The 22,737-nt window shown below is 42.9% G+C and overlaps 1 protein-coding gene across 1 annotated transcript; it reads right to left on the bottom strand.

The window, feature by feature from the left end:
* Positions 1-915: 915 nt before the first annotated feature.
* Positions 916-22,193, bottom strand: LOC139444913 (uncharacterized). The gene is made up of 4 exons (XM_071225922.1): positions 21,906-22,193; positions 6,200-8,166; positions 3,767-3,955; positions 916-2,387 (listed from the first exon to the last, which is right to left on the bottom strand). The coding sequence occupies exons 1-4, from the start codon at positions 21,923-21,925 to the stop codon at positions 2,353-2,355; spliced, it is 2,211 nt and encodes a 736-aa protein (XP_071082023.1). The 5' UTR covers positions 21,926-22,193; the 3' UTR covers positions 916-2,352.
* Between the last annotated feature and the right edge of the window lie 544 nt (positions 22,194-22,737).

Here is a 22,737-nt window from a genome sequence, read left to right as displayed (position 1 = left end):
GTGTGTGCGTGAGTGCGTGGATGTTTAAACAAGTTCGGACTATTGTCAATTTTATAGTGCCAGTCTGCTGAGATACCATGCCGCAGTTTAACATGAAAACCCAAAACACAGTATACTGATTCCGAGCCGACCAGTCCTTGTTTAAATCTTTTAATGCAGAGCGCTAGGCAGGGTAACAACAAGAACCATCTTTTAACGTCTTTTGGTATGACGCGGCCGGGGATCGAACCCAGACCTTCCGCTCTCCAGGCAGACGCTCGAACCACTAGACCACGGAGACTGTCAGACACCAAACAAATAAATATATATACAAACAAACATAACTCTGCAAATCTGCAGCACTCTTGCCCAAATTATTTCAAAAGTTATCTCCCGAAAACTGTCTTAATTGTAATTATCTAGAAAATATCAACGTGAAACAAATTTATGACATCTAGATATTCATCATTCTCGTTAAAATCTTCTGTGCTGGTGCGAAATATCTCCCCTTTTTATCACCTGGACATCGCGACCCATGAAGATCCGGGGTCGAAGGGTCTTCAGCAACCCGTGCTTGCCGTAAAAGGTGACTGTGCTTGTCGTAAGAGGCGACATACGGGCCCGGGAGGTCAGGCTCGCTGACTTGGTTGATGCATGTCATCGTATCCCAATTGCGTGGATCGATGCTCATGTTGTCAGTCACTGGATTGTCTGGTCCAGACTAGATTATTTGTAGACCGCCGTCATATAGCTGGAATATTGCTGAGTGCGGCTGGAATATTGACACAACTCTGCCATCCGTTTCCCGAAATAAGTTACAGTTGAACATCGGGCAAACCACTCGAGCACATAGTCGAGATAACGGTGCTGCCATAGCAATAGTTAATATCTTCTTCTCCTTTTGGTCAATCAAAAACAGGAATCAATGAGTTTTATTAAAATTGTTTTATAAAAAAATAAGTGATGTTTATATAGTTAAATAAGTATACAGGGACACAAATAGGATTTCATGACTTCTGAATACAAGGTAGGGCACCGGGACCCGTTACACATTCGCACGCACGACGTTCCTCCATCACCCGTGCATACACGTGGTTGCTGTGCATGTGTCTGTCTTCAGTCAGCTAATGAAACGTGGTCTTGCATAACTCACGGAAGTTAAATGAGCCATACTCCGTGCACGAACTTTGAGCGAATCCTACCGTAGCCTGATGTTAAAAACAATGTGTGGAGTAGAAGACTGCACACTATAATATAGCCGGTGTAATCAGAGCGCTGATTGGCCACTCGTAGGTTTCCCCCCTCTCCCTCTCTCTTGTTTGTTTGTTTGTTGTTTAACGCCGCACTCAGTAATATTCCATCTATATGACGGCGGTCTGTAAATAACCGAGTCTGGACCAGACAATCCAGTGATTGACATCATGAGCATCGATCCACGCAATTGGGATACGATGACATGCATCAACCAAGCCCCCACTCTTGAACCAGGCCGTACGTATTCATGATGAAGGAGTGTATTGTATACACGTCCGGAAAGTACTGACGACGGATTTGTCAATCCACAAACTTATCTTTGATCCTACCTCACTGACTCACTAAATTAATCTGGTTTTATTTTAATATGGCTTCACTGTCATACAATCGATTGCCGATGTTGAGAACAAACAGAGCGGGGAATCCACTCATACCAACTAGTACCAGGTTTTATCATAACGTTTGTGACAAATAATTTGTTGAGCATTTATTCGGTGGTGCCACATGTTAATGACGTTTGGGATGTTCTTACTTATTTGTATGTGTGTTTGTCAATAGGCTGTGGACCTTGTGCTAATGTAACCCAAATTTCCTTCGGGATAGTAAAGTGTTATCTTATGTTATCTTATGTTATCTTGTATGTACATCGTATGACATAATGTTGGAGTGTTCATTCAAGGGTTTGTAGACATCCAATTTCGCAACAGTTTTACTGCATGTATCTAACATCAAGTAAAAATTAAACTAAACATTGGAATATTAAAAATAAGTTCCATAAAACGAAAAGAAATTGCCACTTATATCACATATTTGACATGATGAATGGCTTCATTGTTATAAATGTTAAAAGCCATATATTCCAATATCCGGGCATCAAAGGTGCGACGTGACACAGCAGTATTGCGATACGACATTTCGACTCCTCTGTAACAGACTATAATCTGGACATATAATTCATTCACTAACACACAAACTCCTACCACATTTGCTTGGAATTGTTTCATGCTCGATTGTCAAGGTTAGAAAACGCCAGTGTTAGTTCATTGTCACTGGGAGAAAATGGACGGGATTTAGGTTGTACACTTCTGTCAGCGATGACCGGAAGACCACTGCACCGGTCTAGTGCAGGTAAGTACGGTATGTAGGACGTGACACTGCGAACATGGAACTATATATATATATATACATATAGGACATCTGGATAAAATGCTGCACAAATGCACTCAGACCGGTCACATACCAACAATGACCAAATACCCACTGCACCGATCTAGAGCAAGTGCTTATAGTACGTGACACTGCGAACATGGAACTATATATATATATACATATAGGACATCTGGATAAAATGCTGCACAAATGCACTCAGACCGGTCACATACCAACAATGACCAAATACCCACTGCACCGATCTAGAGCAAGTGCTTATAGTACGTGACACTGCGAACATGGAATTGTGACATCCGGTTACATCTGTTTGTGTTCTGAGGAAGTCAGGCTAGTCACATTGCCCGCCGGTGAAGCGAATGTACGTGACAATGAGAGCAAGGAACATTTGGGTATTATGCTGCACTGTCAAAGCCAGGCCGGTTACATTGTTGGTACGTGACTCTGCGTGCTGGGAACAAGGACATCCAGGTACAATGCTGCACTGATGCATTCTGGGCGTCACGTACCCCGCCGGTCAAGAGCAGGTACGTGATGCTGCGTGCTGGGAACGAGGACATCCGGGTACAATGCTGCACTGACGCATTCTGGGCGTCACGTACCCCGCCGGTCAAGAGCAGGTACGTGATGCTGCGTGCTGGGAACAAGGACATCCGGGTACAATGCTGCACTGATGCATTCTGGGCGTCACGTACCCCGCCGGTCAAGAGCAGGTACGTGATGCTGCGTGCTGGGAACAAGGACATCCGGGTACAATGCTGCACTGATGCATTCTGGGCGTCACGTACCCCGCCGGTCAAGAGCAGGTACGTGATGCTGCGTGCTGGGAACTGTAACATGTAGGCAAACTGCACCCACACCCTTCTTCCAGGTGATTTGATGGTAATACATACACGATAGAGGGCACACGCCAGAAACCTATGATTGTGGGTTCGAATCTCGGTTCACCCCGATTATGTTTCTAGGTCTGTCAGCACCATACCCGTGCTCGTGGGTTTCACCGAAATGGTAAACGTCTGAGACCTGCATCACTTCGGGCTTGCCTCCCACATTAAGCTGACACGCCGTGATATAACTGGAATACTGTTAAAAGCGGCGTTAAACCCAACTCACTCACTCACTCACGATAGAGGGCACCCTAAATTCCAGCTACAAAGTGGGGCATATACTTAAAATAATCCCGTCACACCAGTGTCATATAACTTCAACACAGCACTACCTGCTTGACTGACTCTCTACTAACCAACATGACAATTGTTGAGTATTCCATGGTTTCTTAAAATTATATTCTTAAAATAAGTTTAGATAGTTACAATTAAAAACAGTGCATATGTATCTGACAATATGATTCAAAATTTTTGTTTACTGTTCAGGTCGCCCTCTATATTATCATAGGCGTGGTTTACTTTGGGGTCGGGGGTGTTGTCCATGCTGTATTTCTCCCGGCCCGACCCCTCGCATCGCCGGCAGCACATGCACAGCAGGATGAGGAACTGCAGGGCGCACACCCCGATCAGGCAGCCGACCACAGTCCAGAACACGTCATACTGTACCGCTGAAACACAGAACACGTTATAATGTACCACTGAAACATAGAACATGACATGTTGATACACCACAGAAACACAGAACACGTCATACTGATACACCACTGAAATACAGAACACGCCATACTGATTCACCACTTAAACACAGAACACGTCATACTGATACACCACTGAAACACAGAACACGTCACACTGGTGCACTACCGAAACACAGAACACGTCATACTGATACATCACTCAAACACAGAACACGTCATACTGAAACATCACTGAAACACAGAACACGTCATACTGATTCATGACTTAAACACAAAACACGTCATACTGATATACCACTGAAACACAGAACGCGTCACACTGGTGCACTCCTGAAACACAGAACACGTCATACTGATACATCACTGAAACACAGAACACGTCATCCTGATACACCACTGAAACACAGAACACGTCATACTGTACCACTGAAACACAGAACACGTCTTACTGATACACCACTGAAACACATAACACGTCATACTGATACACCACTGAAACACATAACACGTCACGCTGATACACCACTGAAACACAGAACACGCCTTACTGATACACCACTGAAACACAGAACACGTCATATTGATTCACCACTGAAACACAGAACACGTCATACTGGTGCACTACTGAAACACAGAACACGTCATACTGATACATCACTGAAACACAGAACACGTCATACTGATACACCACTGAAACACAGAACACGTCATACTGTACCACTGAAACACAGAACACGTCTTACTGATACACCACTGAAACACAGAACACGTCATACTGATGCACCACTGAAACACATAACACGTCACGCTGATACACCACTGAAACACAGAACACGTCATATTGATTCACCACTGAAACACAGAACACGTCATATTGATTCACCACTGAAACACAGAACACGTCACACTGGTGCACTACTGAAACACAGAACACGTCATACTGATACATCACTGAAACACAGAACACGTCATCCTGATACACCACTGAAACACAGAACACGTTATATTGATTCACCACTGAAACACAGAACACGTCATCCTGATACACCACTGAAACACAGAACACGTTATATTGATTCACCACTGAAACACAGAACACGTCATATTGATTCACCACTGAAACACAGAACACGTCATACTGATACACCACTGAAACACAGAACACGTCATACTGATACACCACTGAAACACAGAACACGTCATACTGATACACCACTGAAACACAGAACACGTCATACTGATACACCACTGAAACACAGAACACGCCTTACTGATACACCACTGAAACACAGAACACGTCATACTGATACACCACTGAAACACAGAACACGTCATACTGATACACCACTGAAATACAGAACACGCCTTACTGATACACCACTGAAACACATAACATGTCATACTGATACACCACTGAAACACAGAACACGTCTTACTGATACACCACTGAAACACATAACACGTCACGCTGATTCACCACTGAAACACAGAACACGTCATATTGATTCACCACTGAAACACAGAACACGTCATACTGATACACCACTGAAACACAGAACACGTCATACTGATACACCACTGAAACACAGAACACGTCATACTGATACACCACTGAAACACAGAACACGTCATACTGATACACCACTGAAACACAGAACACGCCTTACTGATACACCACTGAAACACATAACACGTCATATTGATACACCACTGAAACACAGAACACGTCATACTGATACACCACTGAAATACAGAACACGCCTTACTGATACACCACTGAAACACATAACATGTCATACTGATACACCACTGAAACACAGAACACGCCTTACTGATACACCACTGAAACGCATAACACGTCATACTGATACACCACTGAAACACATAACACGTCACGCTGATACACCACTGAAACACAGAACACGCCTTACTGATACACCACTGAAATACAGAACACGCCTTACTGATACACCACTGAAACACATAACATGTCATACTAATACACCACTGAAACACAGAACACGTTATATTGATTCACCACTCAAACACACACACACACACACACACACGCACGCACGCACGCACGCACGCACGCACGCGCACACACACACACAGAGACACACACACAGCTGAAAGCACCATCAGGGCCAGAACTTCTCAGTCTCAGGTTAAAAATGAGCTGATTCTTCTGGTAGGGACGTGATCTGAACTTACTTAGGTTGGATTTTGTCTTGTCTGCTTCATTGGTTTTGTCTGATCCATCTGTCTTTGGCTCATATATCACTTCCGGACCAAATCCCGAGCATCGGGGCCAGTTCTTTGGCGGAGCAGGATGTTTGTCCTGAGCCTCGTTGATCATCATCGCCATCCCGTCAGCGTTGTGCATCTCAATGTGGCAATGCATGAACCACAGCCCAGGGTTGTCAGCGCGGATTCTCACAACCACATAACCACCAGTTGGCACTATAATGGTATCCTTCCGCGGTGGGTTCTTCAGCTCCAGGCCAGGTATGTTATCCCCCGTCCACGATGAGTTTTCAAATGTAGGAGCATTACAAAAAGGATCCCCGTTACAGCTTATGTCCATGTTACTTCCTTCGATTTGATAAGTGGAGCTATTTTGTATGGCATAGCCCATCTTAAGCACGTAGAAGGAATGGCCGTGGAGATGAATCGGATGAGACCAACCCTTCCCGTTGCCCATGTTCAGGAGAACCATCTGAACAGTGTCTCCGTATGTAAGGTTAAGGGTATATGTACAGTGACAGGTCTTGTTAAACCCGCAGTCTACTTTGTCGCATGATGTATCAATCTCATTCATTTGGGTCAGACCAGCGACATGAGGCATCTTGAATTTATGTCCATTGACTTGACCTGGGTAATGTGAATAGCCGGGGAAAGCAAAGTTGAGGAAGTGTTCTTTGAACTTCCCAGAGGTCACCGGAGGAGCAGGGTCATCATTAGACAAAGATTTGAGTTGGTCGAACCTGACTGTTTCAGTGTTAACTATTGGGTAGTAAGTGAAAGGGCTGTTGATGACGCGACACGGATCAGCTTCCGAGCATGTTCTCCTGAATGAAGTTGGTTCTGCATCAGGCGCTCCTTCGTATCTGAGGATGGCTTCAGCTTTGTGGTCCACACCTTCCTCGAGAGTCTGTGCCCGAATCCAGTAGTTGTCCACTGCGTTCGTGGTGTTAAGGATGAAGTCGATTCTCTCACCGGGGTTGATGATGAAGGACTCTGCGACTTCTGGACGCAGGTCATACCCGTCGGACGCCACAATGGTCAGTTCGTGACCGTGCACGGACACCCGGAATGGGTAGAGGTGGCCAGCGGCGATGACCCGGAACCTGTACAGTTGATTTGGTCTCACTTTGAAAATAGAAAGCGGTGCGTCATTATGACGCCGGAACTTATCATAGAGACGGCCCTTGCCGTTGATAAGACCACTTGTCATGAAATACCGGCTGAAATGGGAGCCATCGAGAGCATCTGTTGTTTCAAGAGGTTTTCGTTCCTCGAATCCACCGAAATTCATCTTTAAGTGCACGGTCGTTGAGTCGTCGTGGTTCCAGTCTTGTAGCACCATTACCATTTCTTCCATCGTCGATGCTTTCTTCTCTTTGATAATCAGCGGACCTAGAAGTCCCATGGTCCTCTGGTTTCCATTGTGAGAATGATACCAGAAGGTGCCCTTGGGTTTGGCCTTGAACTTGTAGGTGAACGACTGACCCGGAAGAATTGGACACTGGGTAATGAACGATACTCCGTCCATAAACGGGGTGCCTTTTTGATGAAGACCGTGCCAATGGATTGATACGCCCTCGTTATAAAGCTCATTTTGTACATGGACAATAACCGTTTGATCTTCATAGACGACAATGGCGGGTCCAGGCATGGTGCCGTTAGCAACTGTGACCAAGCGCTGTGGCTCAAAGCCGTCGGCTTGGATTATTCCATCCGGTGTCATAGGGGTTGCTGCTGACGTGTTTGTGACGTCATACTTATACAATTTCCGACCAGAAGGGAAAACAGCCATGTTGTCTTTCATCATGGTCAGGCGGTGTTCAATGGTGAGGTGAAATACGCACTCGTCATTTTCCATCAGGCACTCTGAAACCACGCCACTCGCTGAAATGATTGACAGCAGGAAACACGTGACTGCTCGGACACAACTCATCCTGAAAAACAATGGGGACCATATTGTCACAATATCCACTTGTAATTATGTCAATAGTGAGTGAGTGAGTTCGGTTTAACGCCGCTTTTAACACTATTCCAGTTATATCACGGCGTGTCAGCTTAATGTGAGAGGAAAGCCCGAATTGATGCAGGTCTCAGACGTTTTCCACTTTGGTGAAACCTACGAGCACGGGTATGGTGCTGACAAACCTAGGAACATAATCGGGGCTAACCCGGATTCGAACCCACAATCAAAGGTTTCTGGCGTGCCTAAGGGACGCAACTCTGCACAACGAATCGAGGCGCCTTAGACGATTTACTGGATTCTCACTCCTGTGAAGACTGTCCCTAGTCCCCGCCAACGCTCGGACGAAGGCCAGTCTTCACAGGATTCAGATACCAGTAAATCACATATTTGGGTATGTTTTTCTATTTTTCCCTTAATTCTATATTTTTTATGTATTTGTTCATACGACTCTGGAATACGGATTTAGCATTATATGTCAGCTTGCAAGAGAAAATTTCTAACTTCAGTTGGTCACGTCGGATCCAGATGTGAACGTCCTTGTTAATAGTAAGATGGTTGTTAAGTGGTCTGAGGTGTTGGAGGCCCATTCGTCTGAGGTGCCGTAATTAGCTGAGAGTAGGGGACGAATCTGAGGTTTTCCATGTCTGTGCTTGTGGGCATCAGAATGGTAAACGTGCATCACATTAGGATTCCCATCCATATTAGAATGAAACGTTTAGAATTGTTCGATAAAAGCGGCGTGAAATCCAACTCACTCACTCACTCACTAGTATTGTTCGAAGCTGCGTCACATACAAGTGGGATGAGTACGATTCGTGAGCATTCACCGTGTTGTGGAAGTCAGGCAAAATTAAAGTCGATAATATTTGAAGATTAATATTGTTCTGGGGTTTAATTGGGATGAAAAATGACACCAGGTTTTAAAAATCTTTCTTTCAAATTAGAACGAAATTAAACATGCCAGACTATGTCAAGTAATGGTGAAATGTCCGATGAAATGTCCGATGAAATGTCCGGTGAAATGTTCGGTGAAATGTCTGGTGAAATGCCAGGTGAAATGTCTGTTGAAATGTTGGAGGAATTATCTGGTGAATTGTCATGTAAAATGTCAGGTGAAATGTCGGGTGAAATGTCTGGTGAAATGTCAGGTAAAATGTCAGGTGAGATGTCTAGTAAAATGTCTGGTGAAATGTCAGGTGAAATATCTGGTGAAATGTCTGGTGAATTATCTGATGAATTGCCATGTTAAATGTCAGGTTAAAAGTCCGGTGAGATGTCTGGTGAAATGTCAGGTAAAATGTCAGGTGAGATGTCAGGTAAAATGTCAGGTGAAATGTCAGGTAAAAGGAATACTTATTCTCAAATGTGTTAAATTGTCACGTAACATAGGCTATTGGCCCAGTTACAAAACCATCGTCTTGAGTGACATATTGTATCATCATGATAGAAACTGCCTTCGTAGCATTGCATGCTGTACCAATAATGACAATTACTTGATTACGGTTTTTATTTATTCATTCAGTTATCAAATTATATGTCTCACAGTTCCTTTTGGAAAGCAAATATATCAGCGACATGAAACTGTTTTAAATGTGTGTCAGTTTTCCTTGAACGTAAAAAAAACATGCTCGTAAATTATTCCAGATTTACAATATTCAATTCACAATGAATTAAACGGAGTTAGTTTCTGCTTTCAAATATTACGGCCTGTCGAAAAGTTGTATGCACAGATTCAACTTAACAATGATCTGCCACCCGACATATCTCACTCCCAGCTTGCGTTGTGTCGTGCACGTTCCCCATACAAACTGGGGCGTGGGACACTGCATGGTTATGTTGTGTTGGTACACTCCTAATACCCCGCATAAAGACATTTGAAGTTCATTTTATGCAAGACTTGATATCAGATCGTTTTGTAAATGCATTTTGTCCACCCTCGGCATTTAGGTGTAGTTAGAAATCAATTACTCATATCGTGTCAATGGAGGGTATTCAAGCTTACTTTTTTATATTTTCACAGTCGGTATCAAACCTTCCAGTTTATTGAATGCTGGAAACGCTGTAGAGACAAATCAAATAATGTTTCAAGTGTTCAAATTCTTTTCAAATATGCTTGAAAATAGAACGCCTGTCTCATGAGAGGGGGAGAATAAGTGCAGCTCACGACATTACGCAAGTTGTCGGTCTGGCGTAGGGCTGAGAGAAGTTGTTGGGCGACCACAGTGTTGCAAGTCTTTATGCAATTAATTTTGTTTTTACGACATTGATAGCGCTCAGGCTGTGTATATGTGTTGGACGGTTTCAGAAATGCGATACAATAAAAGACTGATTTACTCGTAGCACTGACGTTGCATTAAGACACAGGAGTCACGAACGTCGTAGCACTAAAATTGCATAAAAAAACACGTGAGTTACGACAGTCGTAGCACAAAGGGTGCATTAAGACACGTGAGTTACGACAGTCGTGACACTAAGTATAGGTTAGACCACTAGGACCTAATGTCTGATCGTTGAAATGGTTATGCGCGCCTCGTGGTTTAATCAACCATTTCAACGATTAGACACTTGGGTCCGAGTGGTCTAATATACTTAAACCATGTCCAACATGTATAGCACCTAAAATGCTTAGAAACTTTGTTATGTTCAAGGTATTTTGAAAGATATTCAGGAACTCTATGCTCAACTGTGAGAATACTGTGTGAGTCGGCCCTGCGTGATGCACGTGAAATCTGTGCCCCCGAGCCTTTCACACGTGCACCTGCACTTTGCCGATTCGCCTTATGAAATGCATATCCCGGGGCAAGTATGCCATTCATTTTGGACCAACTCGAGCACATTTATTAATCACCTAAATCTTACGTTCCCATGTTGATATGCCTATTATGAGCAAACGTAGCCCTGATGAAGATAATAGTAATTTCTTTTCTATGTGTTCGTTTCGTTGAACGAAAAGTTACCAAACACTACCAAATACTAGAATGCATAGAGTAACATGCTGTATAAAAATGCATAAAACGTCTTTCTCAGTTCATAATGATAAGCAATTAATTCTGATGTAAGTAAATATTTAGTTGTTAATTTCACACAATGTTTCCCTTGTTGCCATGGCAGAAGACTACATTCGTTATACTCCCGTGCGGCGACAAATTGTTCTATCATCAAGAATAAATGATGGGGAAAAAGAAGTTCCGTCTTTGCCAAGTGGTGATTAACTAACAATTCAGTTAGTTAGACCACAGTCTAAGACAAAGGAGCCATGGTTTAAGGTTGCGTTAAGACATGAGGGCTACAACATTCGTAACGCTAAAGTTGCATTAAGACACTGCAGCTACGACAGTCGTAGCACTGAGGTTGCATTAAGACGCAGGAGATACGGCAGTCGTAACACTAACGGTATGTTAAGACACGTGAGTTATGGCAGTCGTAGCACTAAGGATGCGTTAAGACACGTGAGTTATGGCAGTCGTAGCACTAAGGAAGCGTTTAGACACGTGAGTTATGACAGTCGTAGCACTAAGGATGCGTTTAGACACGTGAGTTACGACAGTTGTAGTACTAAGGTTGCATTAAGACACGTGAGTTATGGCAGTCGTAGCACTAAGGATGCGTTAAGACACGTGAGTTACGACAGTTGTAGCACTAAGGATGCGTTAAGACACGTGAGTTATGGCATGCGTAGCACTAAGGATGCGTTTAGACACGTGAGTTATGGCAGTCGTAGCACTAAGGATGCGTTTAGACACGTGAGTTATGGCAGTCGTAGCACTAAGGAAGCGTTTAGACACGTGAGTTATGGCAGTCGTAGCACTAAGGATGCGTTAAGACACGTGAGTAATGGCAGTCGTAGCACTAAGGATGCGTTTAGACACGGGAGATGCAACAGTACTAATGTCGGAACAGGGGACAAGATTTATGTTTTCGCTGTTCATTTGATGTGATGGAATGCAAATGAAACCCAACGTTGTTTTTTATAGCCAAACAAGTGACGTTGCACGTGCATGTCATGTTGGTGTGTTCCAGTGCCAGGCTCTCACGTGGTTGTGTTTTTGCGATTTTTCCATCATTTCAGTGAGTGAGTGAGTGAGTGAGTGAGTGTGGTTTTACGCCGCTTTTAGCAATATTCCAGCCATATCACGGCGGGGAACACCAGAAATGGGCTTCAAACATTGCACCCATGTGGGGAATCGAACCCGGGTCTTCGCCGTGACGAGCGAACGCTTTAACCACTAGGCTACCCGACCACCCTCCATCTTTTCACGAAATGTCTACAGTACATAATTCTTTCCACACAAATCAATCCCAATCCATGCAGAAATGACCAATTCAATTTTTGTATTAAGTTTGTATGGATGTCGGCAACGCTAATTTCAATATATTTACGATTTTACTACTTTTGCGGGGTTTTTTCCCAGGCTATATATATGCAGTATAAGAGCGCATAGCTAGGTCTTCAGGTTCAAGTAAGTAGGGTGTCCAAATTTCTAACCAGAATGCCGAAGTGCCAACGTACCCCGACGGCGTTGGGTGTTGCATATTATGTTATCAGGGCCATTGCGTTGATTGCGGCGTTGAACAATAAAAAAACGCACAAAAAACGGTAAAAAGAGCTACTTGATCTTGTACCGGGGTAGGGGCCGAGCTTTACAACTCCATCGCGATGGCGGAGACAGTGAAGACGATGCCTTAAGAAGGCAACACGTCTGAAGAGCCACTAAAGTAGCTCACTTGATACATAAAGCTCCGCCTATAGACACAGACCTCTGAAAAAGGCTACACCTTTCATGGGATTCTCAGGTAGACCACTTGAAACATACCGTATCTTATCTATAAGACGCTCTATTATTTCGCGCAAGACGTTGACCCGGCATCCATTCTGTTTAATGCTGAATCGTGGATCATTGGCAGCTCACTCATCCCCCAAACTGTGTACGTTGACATGCTGTTTCCAAAGACACATGGAGATACCGGCAATATTACATGCCGTAAGTTAGACAGAAAGCATTACTTTTGTAAGCTGGATCGGGTCTTCATAGGAGACCTAGAGTATAATAGAGGACCGGCTTCTATTTTGTGGACAGGGCGTATGACCCGGCGTCAATTTTTCAAGCCGGCATGTATTTTATACCATGCGTCTATAGAGGAAATATGGTAATACTCTGAAGGGCACTGGACTGCGGAATTATGTGCAGAAGATCGCATTCTCAACTGAAGTTGTTTGGAAAGAAAATACAAGCACCCAGTGGAGTGGGTAAGTGTTCGTGGTTGGGCGGTTCTGTTGAGCGACCAGTGTTTTTTTTTAACAAATCTTTGTGCCCCGCAAATTATGAAAAAATATAATTGTCCTCGGAGTTTACCAATGATAATCGTTCACTGGACATTTTGGATGATCTGGAAAATGAGTTGTAAGCATAAACAACCCTCGCAGATTCCCTATTCGTCACCACTCGCCCCTTTCCGTAACCTGCAAGAAGAATTCGGCTTGTCGCGGAATGACACGAGTTGACTTAACCCCTTCCAATGACCAGCTTAACATATATCCATTAATAATAGCTCATATGATTAAATTGCATCCTTGTCAACTAAACGACGCTGTTTATCACAACTCGGTAGATATGGTACAAAGGAAGTTGGTCTATTGAGCAGCTATATCTAATATCTCGAAAACGCTGGAATATCGCAGGTACGTGTCAGCCATCAATAATGTGTGGGATCAACAGTTCAATGTGTAGAATGACCGAGATTGTCTTTCGAGATCCAACCAACAGCCTCGTTTTAATTACTATAGATGGCTTTCAATATCACGAACTGGGTTACATGGACGCGGTCAATGTCTCGAATTTCACGGATCCAACTGCATCGACCAGGGTCTACCCTGACATCGCAGCTATAATGAACATTTACATCGTTTAGTTAACGCCACCGCAACCACCACTTCCACTACAACTACTACCAACGCCGCCAAAAACACGACTGCAACTACCACTACCACGGCCGCCGCCATAGCCACGACTAAAACTACGACTATTACTAACACCACCGCCGCTACCACCACGACTGCAACTACTACTACCGCCGCCACCACCACGACGGCTACTACTACCACCGCCACCACCACCACCACCACCACCACCACTACAACTTGTACCACCACCGCCACCTTCACCATTACTACTGCTGCTACCACTACCATATAACAGCTACCACTACGACTACTACAACTACCACTACGACGTTGACCCCATTTCACTAACTCACCACCACCCCTACTACTACAACTCCTACTACAAATATTACAATACTTCTTTTACTATGGGTATTTCACCAATATACAACCGTATATATGCTATTCATTTCTTTTCCCCAATAAACTGCAACTTCTGGTACTACCATAGGCTGTCATAAAGACCCCGAAACAAATATATCACATACAACCCATGCAAGTCTATAATATTTGGCAAGTCTCGATTACTGTAGTATCTGGGCTCCTTTTTATTGCATTTCATAATTAACAACTGTTTATGTCTGTCAAATATGTTCATTTCAGAGACTATATGTTGGTCTTCTACTACCACTCCGACAGCATATGTACTGCCCCTTCCCCGTAAACTTCCTAATGGTAAACACGTAGTCTTATGAGCATATGACTTCCCTCACGTCAACCAAGACGCACAACCCATCCGGATATTGCGGAAGATTTATTCAAACGTGAACAATTATCTCAGAAATGATGACACATATTTACGTATTGTTCGAGAGAGATGCGAACACTCGTCAATGTGTCCGTCCCTGCATCAGCAATCTCATTTACTCCGATACGATAACTATCTGCGGAAAGATATTACAAACCTTCTACACCACCTTCATTCCTTTCCAACCTCGATTAGTGCATTTCTATTTTAACAAAAGACAAAAACCACAGAAATCACAAATATTCCTTCCACGGTCCTTCCTTTTGGGCGTTGATGTCTTGACAACATAAAATGTAAAGAAAACTGTAAAAGTGCTGTCGTTCTTATTTTTATTCGGAACTGCTCGTTATGTTCATTTTCGAGATACAGAAAACAGATATGCTGCTCTGAATGCTTCACTCTCGCGCGTACTGAGAATTTTGAAGAATCGTCGCTGATTGGCTGACTGGCTGAGCATTTACCTGACGCGAGCTTTGGATGGTTTGTTACATCCCTTGACAGAGAGGAAAAGATCTGATTTTAACGAGACTACCTTCAGTGCAATTGTTGTGAGTGGGTGGGCCTTTACTCGCCCATTTAATAGCAGCATTCCAGACATAACATGGCGGGAACACTTGAAATGTTCTTCACACTGTGTACCCATGAGTGGAATCAAACCTGGTTACCCGGCTGTCGCACTAACCACTAGGCCAACCTACTGTCACAAGGATCTCCTAATATCATTGTTAACGTCATAATTCCCGTTTGCCAAATAGAAACTTTCAGTAAGGTTTGCTTTCGTTGCTTTCTGAGGTAAACAGAAATCACATTGTCAAAGTTTTAAACTACCATAACTTATACCTCCGCTCACTCACCTAAGCATCGGCCACGAGTCAACTACCCGCAGTTTACAACAGTTCTACTGGGTGGAAAACATATTACATGGACTAGTATTGAGGTTGTACACAGAAGGAATAAAACACCGACGCGCTCATAGATTTACGACATGCGTGTGAGGTAATATTCATATAGGGGGGATTTACAATTGTGTCAAACCTCAGTCGCCCTACAATGTACACTACTCCGTGATTGAAGCTTGTGCCTCGTGTGTGTTTATACATGCTTTTTAAAAAAAACAGGTACACAATCGCCGTATAAGCCTGTTGACATGGCCTCAGAAACAGGACTGTCGAAATGTAAAGGCCCTACAGCATGCATTCATAGCTCAAGTACAACGGCACTGGTACATTGTGGGGACACGACGATCTGACTTTCGAATGGTGAAAAAGAAGGATTATAGTTTGCTTTTAAAACGAAACACGGCAATAAACCAAGTTTATAGCTGTGTTTAAGGAATGTGTTTAAGTCCTAAATAGAATAGTATTACACATTGGGTGAGTATTATTTAAAGGATTTACAAGAAGGATTATTGTTTACTTTTAAACACGGCAATAAACCAAGTTTACAATGTAAACACATACAAGACATCTTAGATCTAAACATGTCCAGGGATGTGTTTAAGTCCTAAATAGAATAGTATTACACATTGGGTGAATATTATCTAAACTCGTTTGATGTCTAAACACTTGAAGTGAATTATCGTCTCACAGCCTAAAACACCACTTGAACACAACATTCCCATGATCTAAACACGTTTAGAATATAAACATTATAGAATTTAATCAGATGTAGCTGAAGAACATCTCGTCTTCATACAAAACCTGGCCTCAAGACGTGGCACTTTGTGAATGCCATCTTCTGAATCAGCGCTACCTTCGATTGGTAACAAGAGACTTGACTGGAAACCTTGTTGAAAAAAGGTTACAGCAACAGCTGACTTAAATATTCATGCTATTAGAGCATTTTTTCCTATTTTTATAGATACGGTTGTTTCCGACGATTAAATCCAACAGCTATTCCACGAGCGCTGCATCCAACTTATGTATAAACAACATACACAGCAGCACAGAGTGTAGCATTATCATAATGTTATATACGAGGAACGAAAAGTAGTAGTTTGTGGAAACGCAGTCCGTATTCGGGGCGGTCGGGTAGCCTCGTGGTCAAAGCGTTCGCTCGTCACGCCGAAGACCCGGGTTCGCTTCCCGACATGGGTACAATGTGTGAAGCCCATTTCTGGTGTCCCCCGTCGTGATATTGCTGGAATATTGCTAAAAGCGGTTTAAAACCATACTCACTCACTCACTCACTCACAGTATATTTTATATATGGCAAACATTGACCGAGGGAATCTTTTAATAACGTGCCTGTGGGGAAATCATTTTAAATACGTTGGATATTAAAAAATGAAGAATCTGTGAAGTATGTATCTCAAATTTAGATTTATTAAGCCATGATTACATTACAATTATCAGAAATAATCATATTTATGATTACTGCACACAAGGGGAACGAAAGAAGCAGATTATGACAACGTGGTTGGTCATGCATATCTGAGTCAAAACATAACATCTGCAACAGAATAAAGGTACATTATGGTGAATAAACGTGAAATAGAGATACACATTTCCTATTGTTCTTACGGCGTGAAGGCTTCACACTCAGATAGGCTGAATACGCGGCAAAAGACTACGGACATAAAATGATTCTCTTGTTTGTCTAGGGCGATGGGTAGCCTAGTGGTTAAAGTGTTCGCTCGTCACACCGAGGGACCGGATTCGATTCCCTACACGGACACAAAGTGTGAAACCCATTTCTGATGTCCCCTGTCGTGATAGGGAGTTTTTTTCGAAAAGCCGTGTAAAACAACACTCACCCACTCTCGTTTTATATTCAGAGCTACAGATAAGCAGCGTGTTTGCGTAAAATACCTCAAAAATATTCAAAACCCAATTACTGTCAATTAGCTTGCGTACAGAAACGCATGCATTAAATGAAAAAAGTCACATGTATGAAAATAGCACGCATAAATGAAGCTTTTTCAGCATGCGTACAAAGGAGTTAAGTTCCGAGACACAATTACGAGCTAATTTACTTTCCGAGCCAACCATATATATTGAGAACAGTATATATATTTCATTTTTTTTTAATCTTAAAATGTTCACTTATTTTAGCAAAAAACCTAATGGAGTGATAAATAGATAAGTGAAAAAATATTGGTTACCCAAATGAAAAATGTAATAACCCAATTAAAATCGAAACCCTAGAGTAAAAACTCAATTGGTCAAAGAGTTATCTGGAGCTCTGTTTAGGCTCATGTTGCTGACAATGGAATTGAAATTACATACTAATCGGGGACTGGCATAACTGGCACATTACAAACATATTTCCTCGGCTTAAATACGGGTCTATTTTTAGGATATTGTAGTGGTGGAAATAAGTAGTCGACGGTTTAGAGTTTTGCTTTGCAGACAATTGTGACGTCATTGTTACCTTGACGTCACAATCAAATGACATCACTAAAGGCTCTGCTACACATGCTGTTAGCAGTACCTTTTACACTTAAGACACTGCTTATTACTGTCTACAAACTGAAAAAGTTGGAAGAAAGATGCTGGATGATAAATAAAATCTCACCCTTGTGTCTTTTGATATCAAATATATCAACACTCGTCGATAAAGGCTTAAAACTTGTATCGACTCGTGTAAATATATTTGATATCAAAAGACACTTGGCTGAGATTTTCCATATATACAAATGTGGTATCTTATGGGAATGTTATAACATGCGACATTGAAAGTGTACTTAACTGTATCCGTCCACATGTATTTGAACTCTAAACAAGCGAAATGACGCTACACAAACCAACAGAATGTGTGAGATGTTCTCTTGCCTTGTAGGATCTCGCCCTACACAAGTACTTCCGAAGTGTTGCATACATATTCACATCCCCTACCGTCCAATAAGTAGGTCATCCAAGGTCGTGGGAACTTAACGCGTTTTGATTCGATGCGTTAGAGGCCACTTCTTGCCGTTCCAACCGTAGCACAACTTGAATATTGCTTACGGCGGCTAATACCAAGCTCAGTCACATTACTCTCGAATATAGGGTATATCTCGAATATCATGTATGTACATTGTCATATCACGTGATCAACCTTTCAAAGGCAGTTATTTAGACTACATTGTCCTAACAGGAAGGAATTCGCGAATGACTCTGAGCAAAATCCAAACGAGCACTTTTTGGTACCTGCCCGTATCAAACGCTAGAGGAAACATGGGTGGCCCAGTCGACTAAGGTGCCGCAACTCGCTGTGCAGAGTTACGTGCCTTATGTACGCCAGAGACCGATGATTACGGGTTCAAATCCCGTTCGCCCGCTTATATTTGTAGGTTTGTAAGCGAGAATCGCTGGGCGATAGGGTTGTAACGATTCATCACTACATATCCCTCGCTATTGTCGATGACCCGAGTTAAGCATCGTCAACGTTAATGTCGCCCTTTACTATCAATATTATAGAAATTAGAACAAGTTCTTATAAATAATGTCGAATATTTTACACAGGGCCATGGAGTGAGTGAGTATGGTTTTACACCGCTTAAAGCAATATCAAAGGGTACACCATACATGGGCTTCACTCATTGTACCCATATGGGGAATCGAACCCAGGCTTTCGACGTGACGTGTGAACGCATTAGCCTTAAGCGACCCCACCGTCCCTCAGGGCCAAGGATATCGGTGCAATAGTGATTATGAGCATAACTTCTTATTCATGCTCATTGGATTATTCACACCAATTGTTTAATTGTTTTCATTGTTTGAGAAGAATCCCACGTATATACGTGACGTCATATCAACAATATGTAAAGATGACGTCAACCGTTGGTCACAGTCTGTGTGACGTTCCAGGAATAGACCGACTGAGCTAAATCCACCTTTTTTAATTTCCCAATAAAAAAGGCTGTAGGTATATTGAATGAATAGACAAACCTCCTCAGGGATTACGGAACATTTTACGAATCATCCGTCCCTCGTGGGTTAATGTTGAAAGTCCGTCCGCAACGCTCGGGGCTCACACGTAGTCCGTGATTCCTACCCGTGATAATTCCGGGGTAGAATGGGTCTTCAGCAACCCATGCTTGCCGTAAAAGGCGACTATGCTTGTCGTAAAAGGCGACTAACGGGATCGGGTGGTCAGGCTCGCTGACTTGGTTGATACATATTATCGACCCCAATTGCGTGGATCGATGCTCATGATATCAATCACTGGATTGTCTGGTCCAGACTCGATTATTTACAGACCGCCGTCATATAGCTGGAATATTTCTGAGTGCGACGTTAAACAGCAAACCAACCAACCAACCGTGATTCCTTGTAGCTTGAACGAGTAGGCTAGTCTCTACATAATACAAGAGACACGACACAAATGGAATGACTCATCACATTGCCGCAATGCTAATTCAATTGTAATACCACTAACGTGCTATGGCGTTTACAAAACCACTGCAAAGGTAAAATGTCCCCATACAGTCTCCCAGACAACAGCACCACCGCCTTTCCTGCGTGATATCAGAGTGAGTGAGTTACTTTGGTTTGGCGCCGCTTTAAGAAGTGTTTCACTTAAATCGAAGCGTCGGATGTGGGAGGAAAGTCCGACATGATGGAAGTCTCAGACGTTTATAAGTTTGGTGAAACCAGATATCACGGCTATTGTGCGGACAGACCGAGTTCAGATCGACTCGGAAGAAGCAGAGCGAATCGGGTTATACGGTCATTGGATATTGTGACCTAGTATATCGCCTGTCCCTATGCACAGCGGGCGCAGCAGAATGTGTTTTTGTAACCCAGTCACTATCATACCCGTCAGGCAGACCCTCTTACAATAGATACAAAGAGCGTCAACCTCGGCAGAAACTTGGTTGGTTACGATGAAAAGGCTGAGGGGTCTATAGACTCAAATCATAATGGGCGTAGAGTACACGACTATTAAATGTCCGATAACATATCCCACCTTTTTTTTGGAAACTTAAAACAGCCCATTTCTTCACTCCATATTTTTTAGTAGTTATATACATTATGAATAACTTATAAGATGTTAATATTTTAGACATTTCTTTAAACCACACAGGGATAAGAACAAAACAGGAACAGATCCATTCACACCCGAAACTACTGTCAGTAGGAACAATGGGAGCCAGTCCACCTCGCGCTCAACAATTGGGTCATTATAGACATGGCGACCCGTGAAGATCCGGGGTAGAATAGACCTTCAGCTACCCATGCTTGCCGTAAAAGGCGACTATGCTTGTCTTAAGATGCGACTAACGGGATCGGGTGGTCAGGCTAGCTGACTTGGTTGAAGCATATCATCGATCCCAATCACGTGGATCGATGCTCATGATATTTATCACTGGACTGTCTGGTCCAGACTCGATTATTTACAGACCGCCGTCATATAGCTGGAATATTGCTGAGTGCGGCGCAAAACAACAAACAAACAAACCAACAGACACGGCGATGAACGCTTATACAACTAAACACGAAAATTAACCACCTAAAATACAGACAAACAGGCAGATATCATGCGGTAATGAGTGTTAAGCTATAAAGATTTATTTTCTTACGAAGAACGACAATTTCGTCGAAAATGTTTGACATTTGATCGGTTCTGTTCAATAGTGTCTAAGGTGTGGAGCTATTTATGACAAATCGAAATGTTGACCACATACCAATGATGGACTTGTGATTAGATTTAAACGTGTGATTCACGGTGAGGGGTCTTGCATCGTGCATCGTTATATGGGGTGCTAGATTGAGCATAAGGAGACCTGATCTGTACACGGTAACGAACGCTGACATTTAAAAATTTTTTGGTGTAATTTAATCCGCTTAGTCTCGCTTAGATGAAATTGGCAGTGAGTCGTCTGACATTTGCCGACAGGAAATCGTACAACACACACACCGTCCCGAGCAACACAACTTGACATGTCTAAAAGGGGCATCTTTTTCAACACATATAATCTCTATTGAGAGTTCAGATATTTAACAGACATGAATAGCGTGTCACACCCGTGATAATAGTTTCATGATTTTTAAAAAAATATAACGTAGAGAGTTATAAATTAAGAACAACGCCTTACCTTATCAAGGCTAGCCTCATGCAGACCTGTTGCAAGAAACACCTTGAACGGGTATAGCTGTTTACCGACTGATTCACACGGAACTTATGCAAGCTTAGAGTCCGGGTGGTTCCGATTTCGCCCTCGGTCGTTGTCGGAAACCAGTCAGCTCATACAGGAGTGACCTTTGGTGACACGGCAATGACGTATTTCAGTTGTGAATTTTAAGACGCGCATAAGGGAAGCTATATAATGCTCGCAGTTGACTGGTAGGATATTATTGTTGTGTGCTTGAATTGGCTAAGGAACAATATGTCCGAGGAAGCCAACGACAAGGCGACCCCGCTCCCCTCCTCAAACTTGTTATGAATGACGCATTTTACATATTTACTCTTCTCAGGGAACAGTTCAAGATCAAGGTGGGGCAGATATGCAAGTAGAATATCCCACAAAATCAACTTTCCAAAGGGAATAAATACAACATCTAAAGCCATCGATATTCACTCTAGTCCACAAGCCCGAGACTGGTTAATTATGCTGAGGACAGGTGAAAATCTGATGGTGGTATTCCTCTTTGAGTCGTAGTACTTGAGGGTTATATTTCCAAACCAGTTTTCAGTGCTTCAATGCTGCTGTTCAAGGACTAGCTTCAAACTGTGCGGATACGCGAGATTAGGTTTTTACTAGTCTTCAGGACTAGTCTTATTGAAACGATGTTCTAAGGCTGCCTCTATATTTTTGGAGTCTCATCCGATTGAAAAACATATATTTTTGCACAGTGTTCAAGGCCTCTGTGTACACTAACTGTGGTCGGGTGTGATAGACGTGAAGCTTGATGGTAGGGCTTTGTGAC

This window comes from Haliotis cracherodii, unplaced genomic scaffold (assembly GCF_022045235.1).
Source record: "Haliotis cracherodii isolate W230 unplaced genomic scaffold, xgHalCrac1.p SCAF_6, whole genome shotgun sequence".
NCBI lineage: Eukaryota > Metazoa > Mollusca > Gastropoda > Lepetellida > Haliotidae > Haliotis > Haliotis cracherodii.
This window is presented reverse-complemented; position numbering and strand designations above follow the sequence as displayed.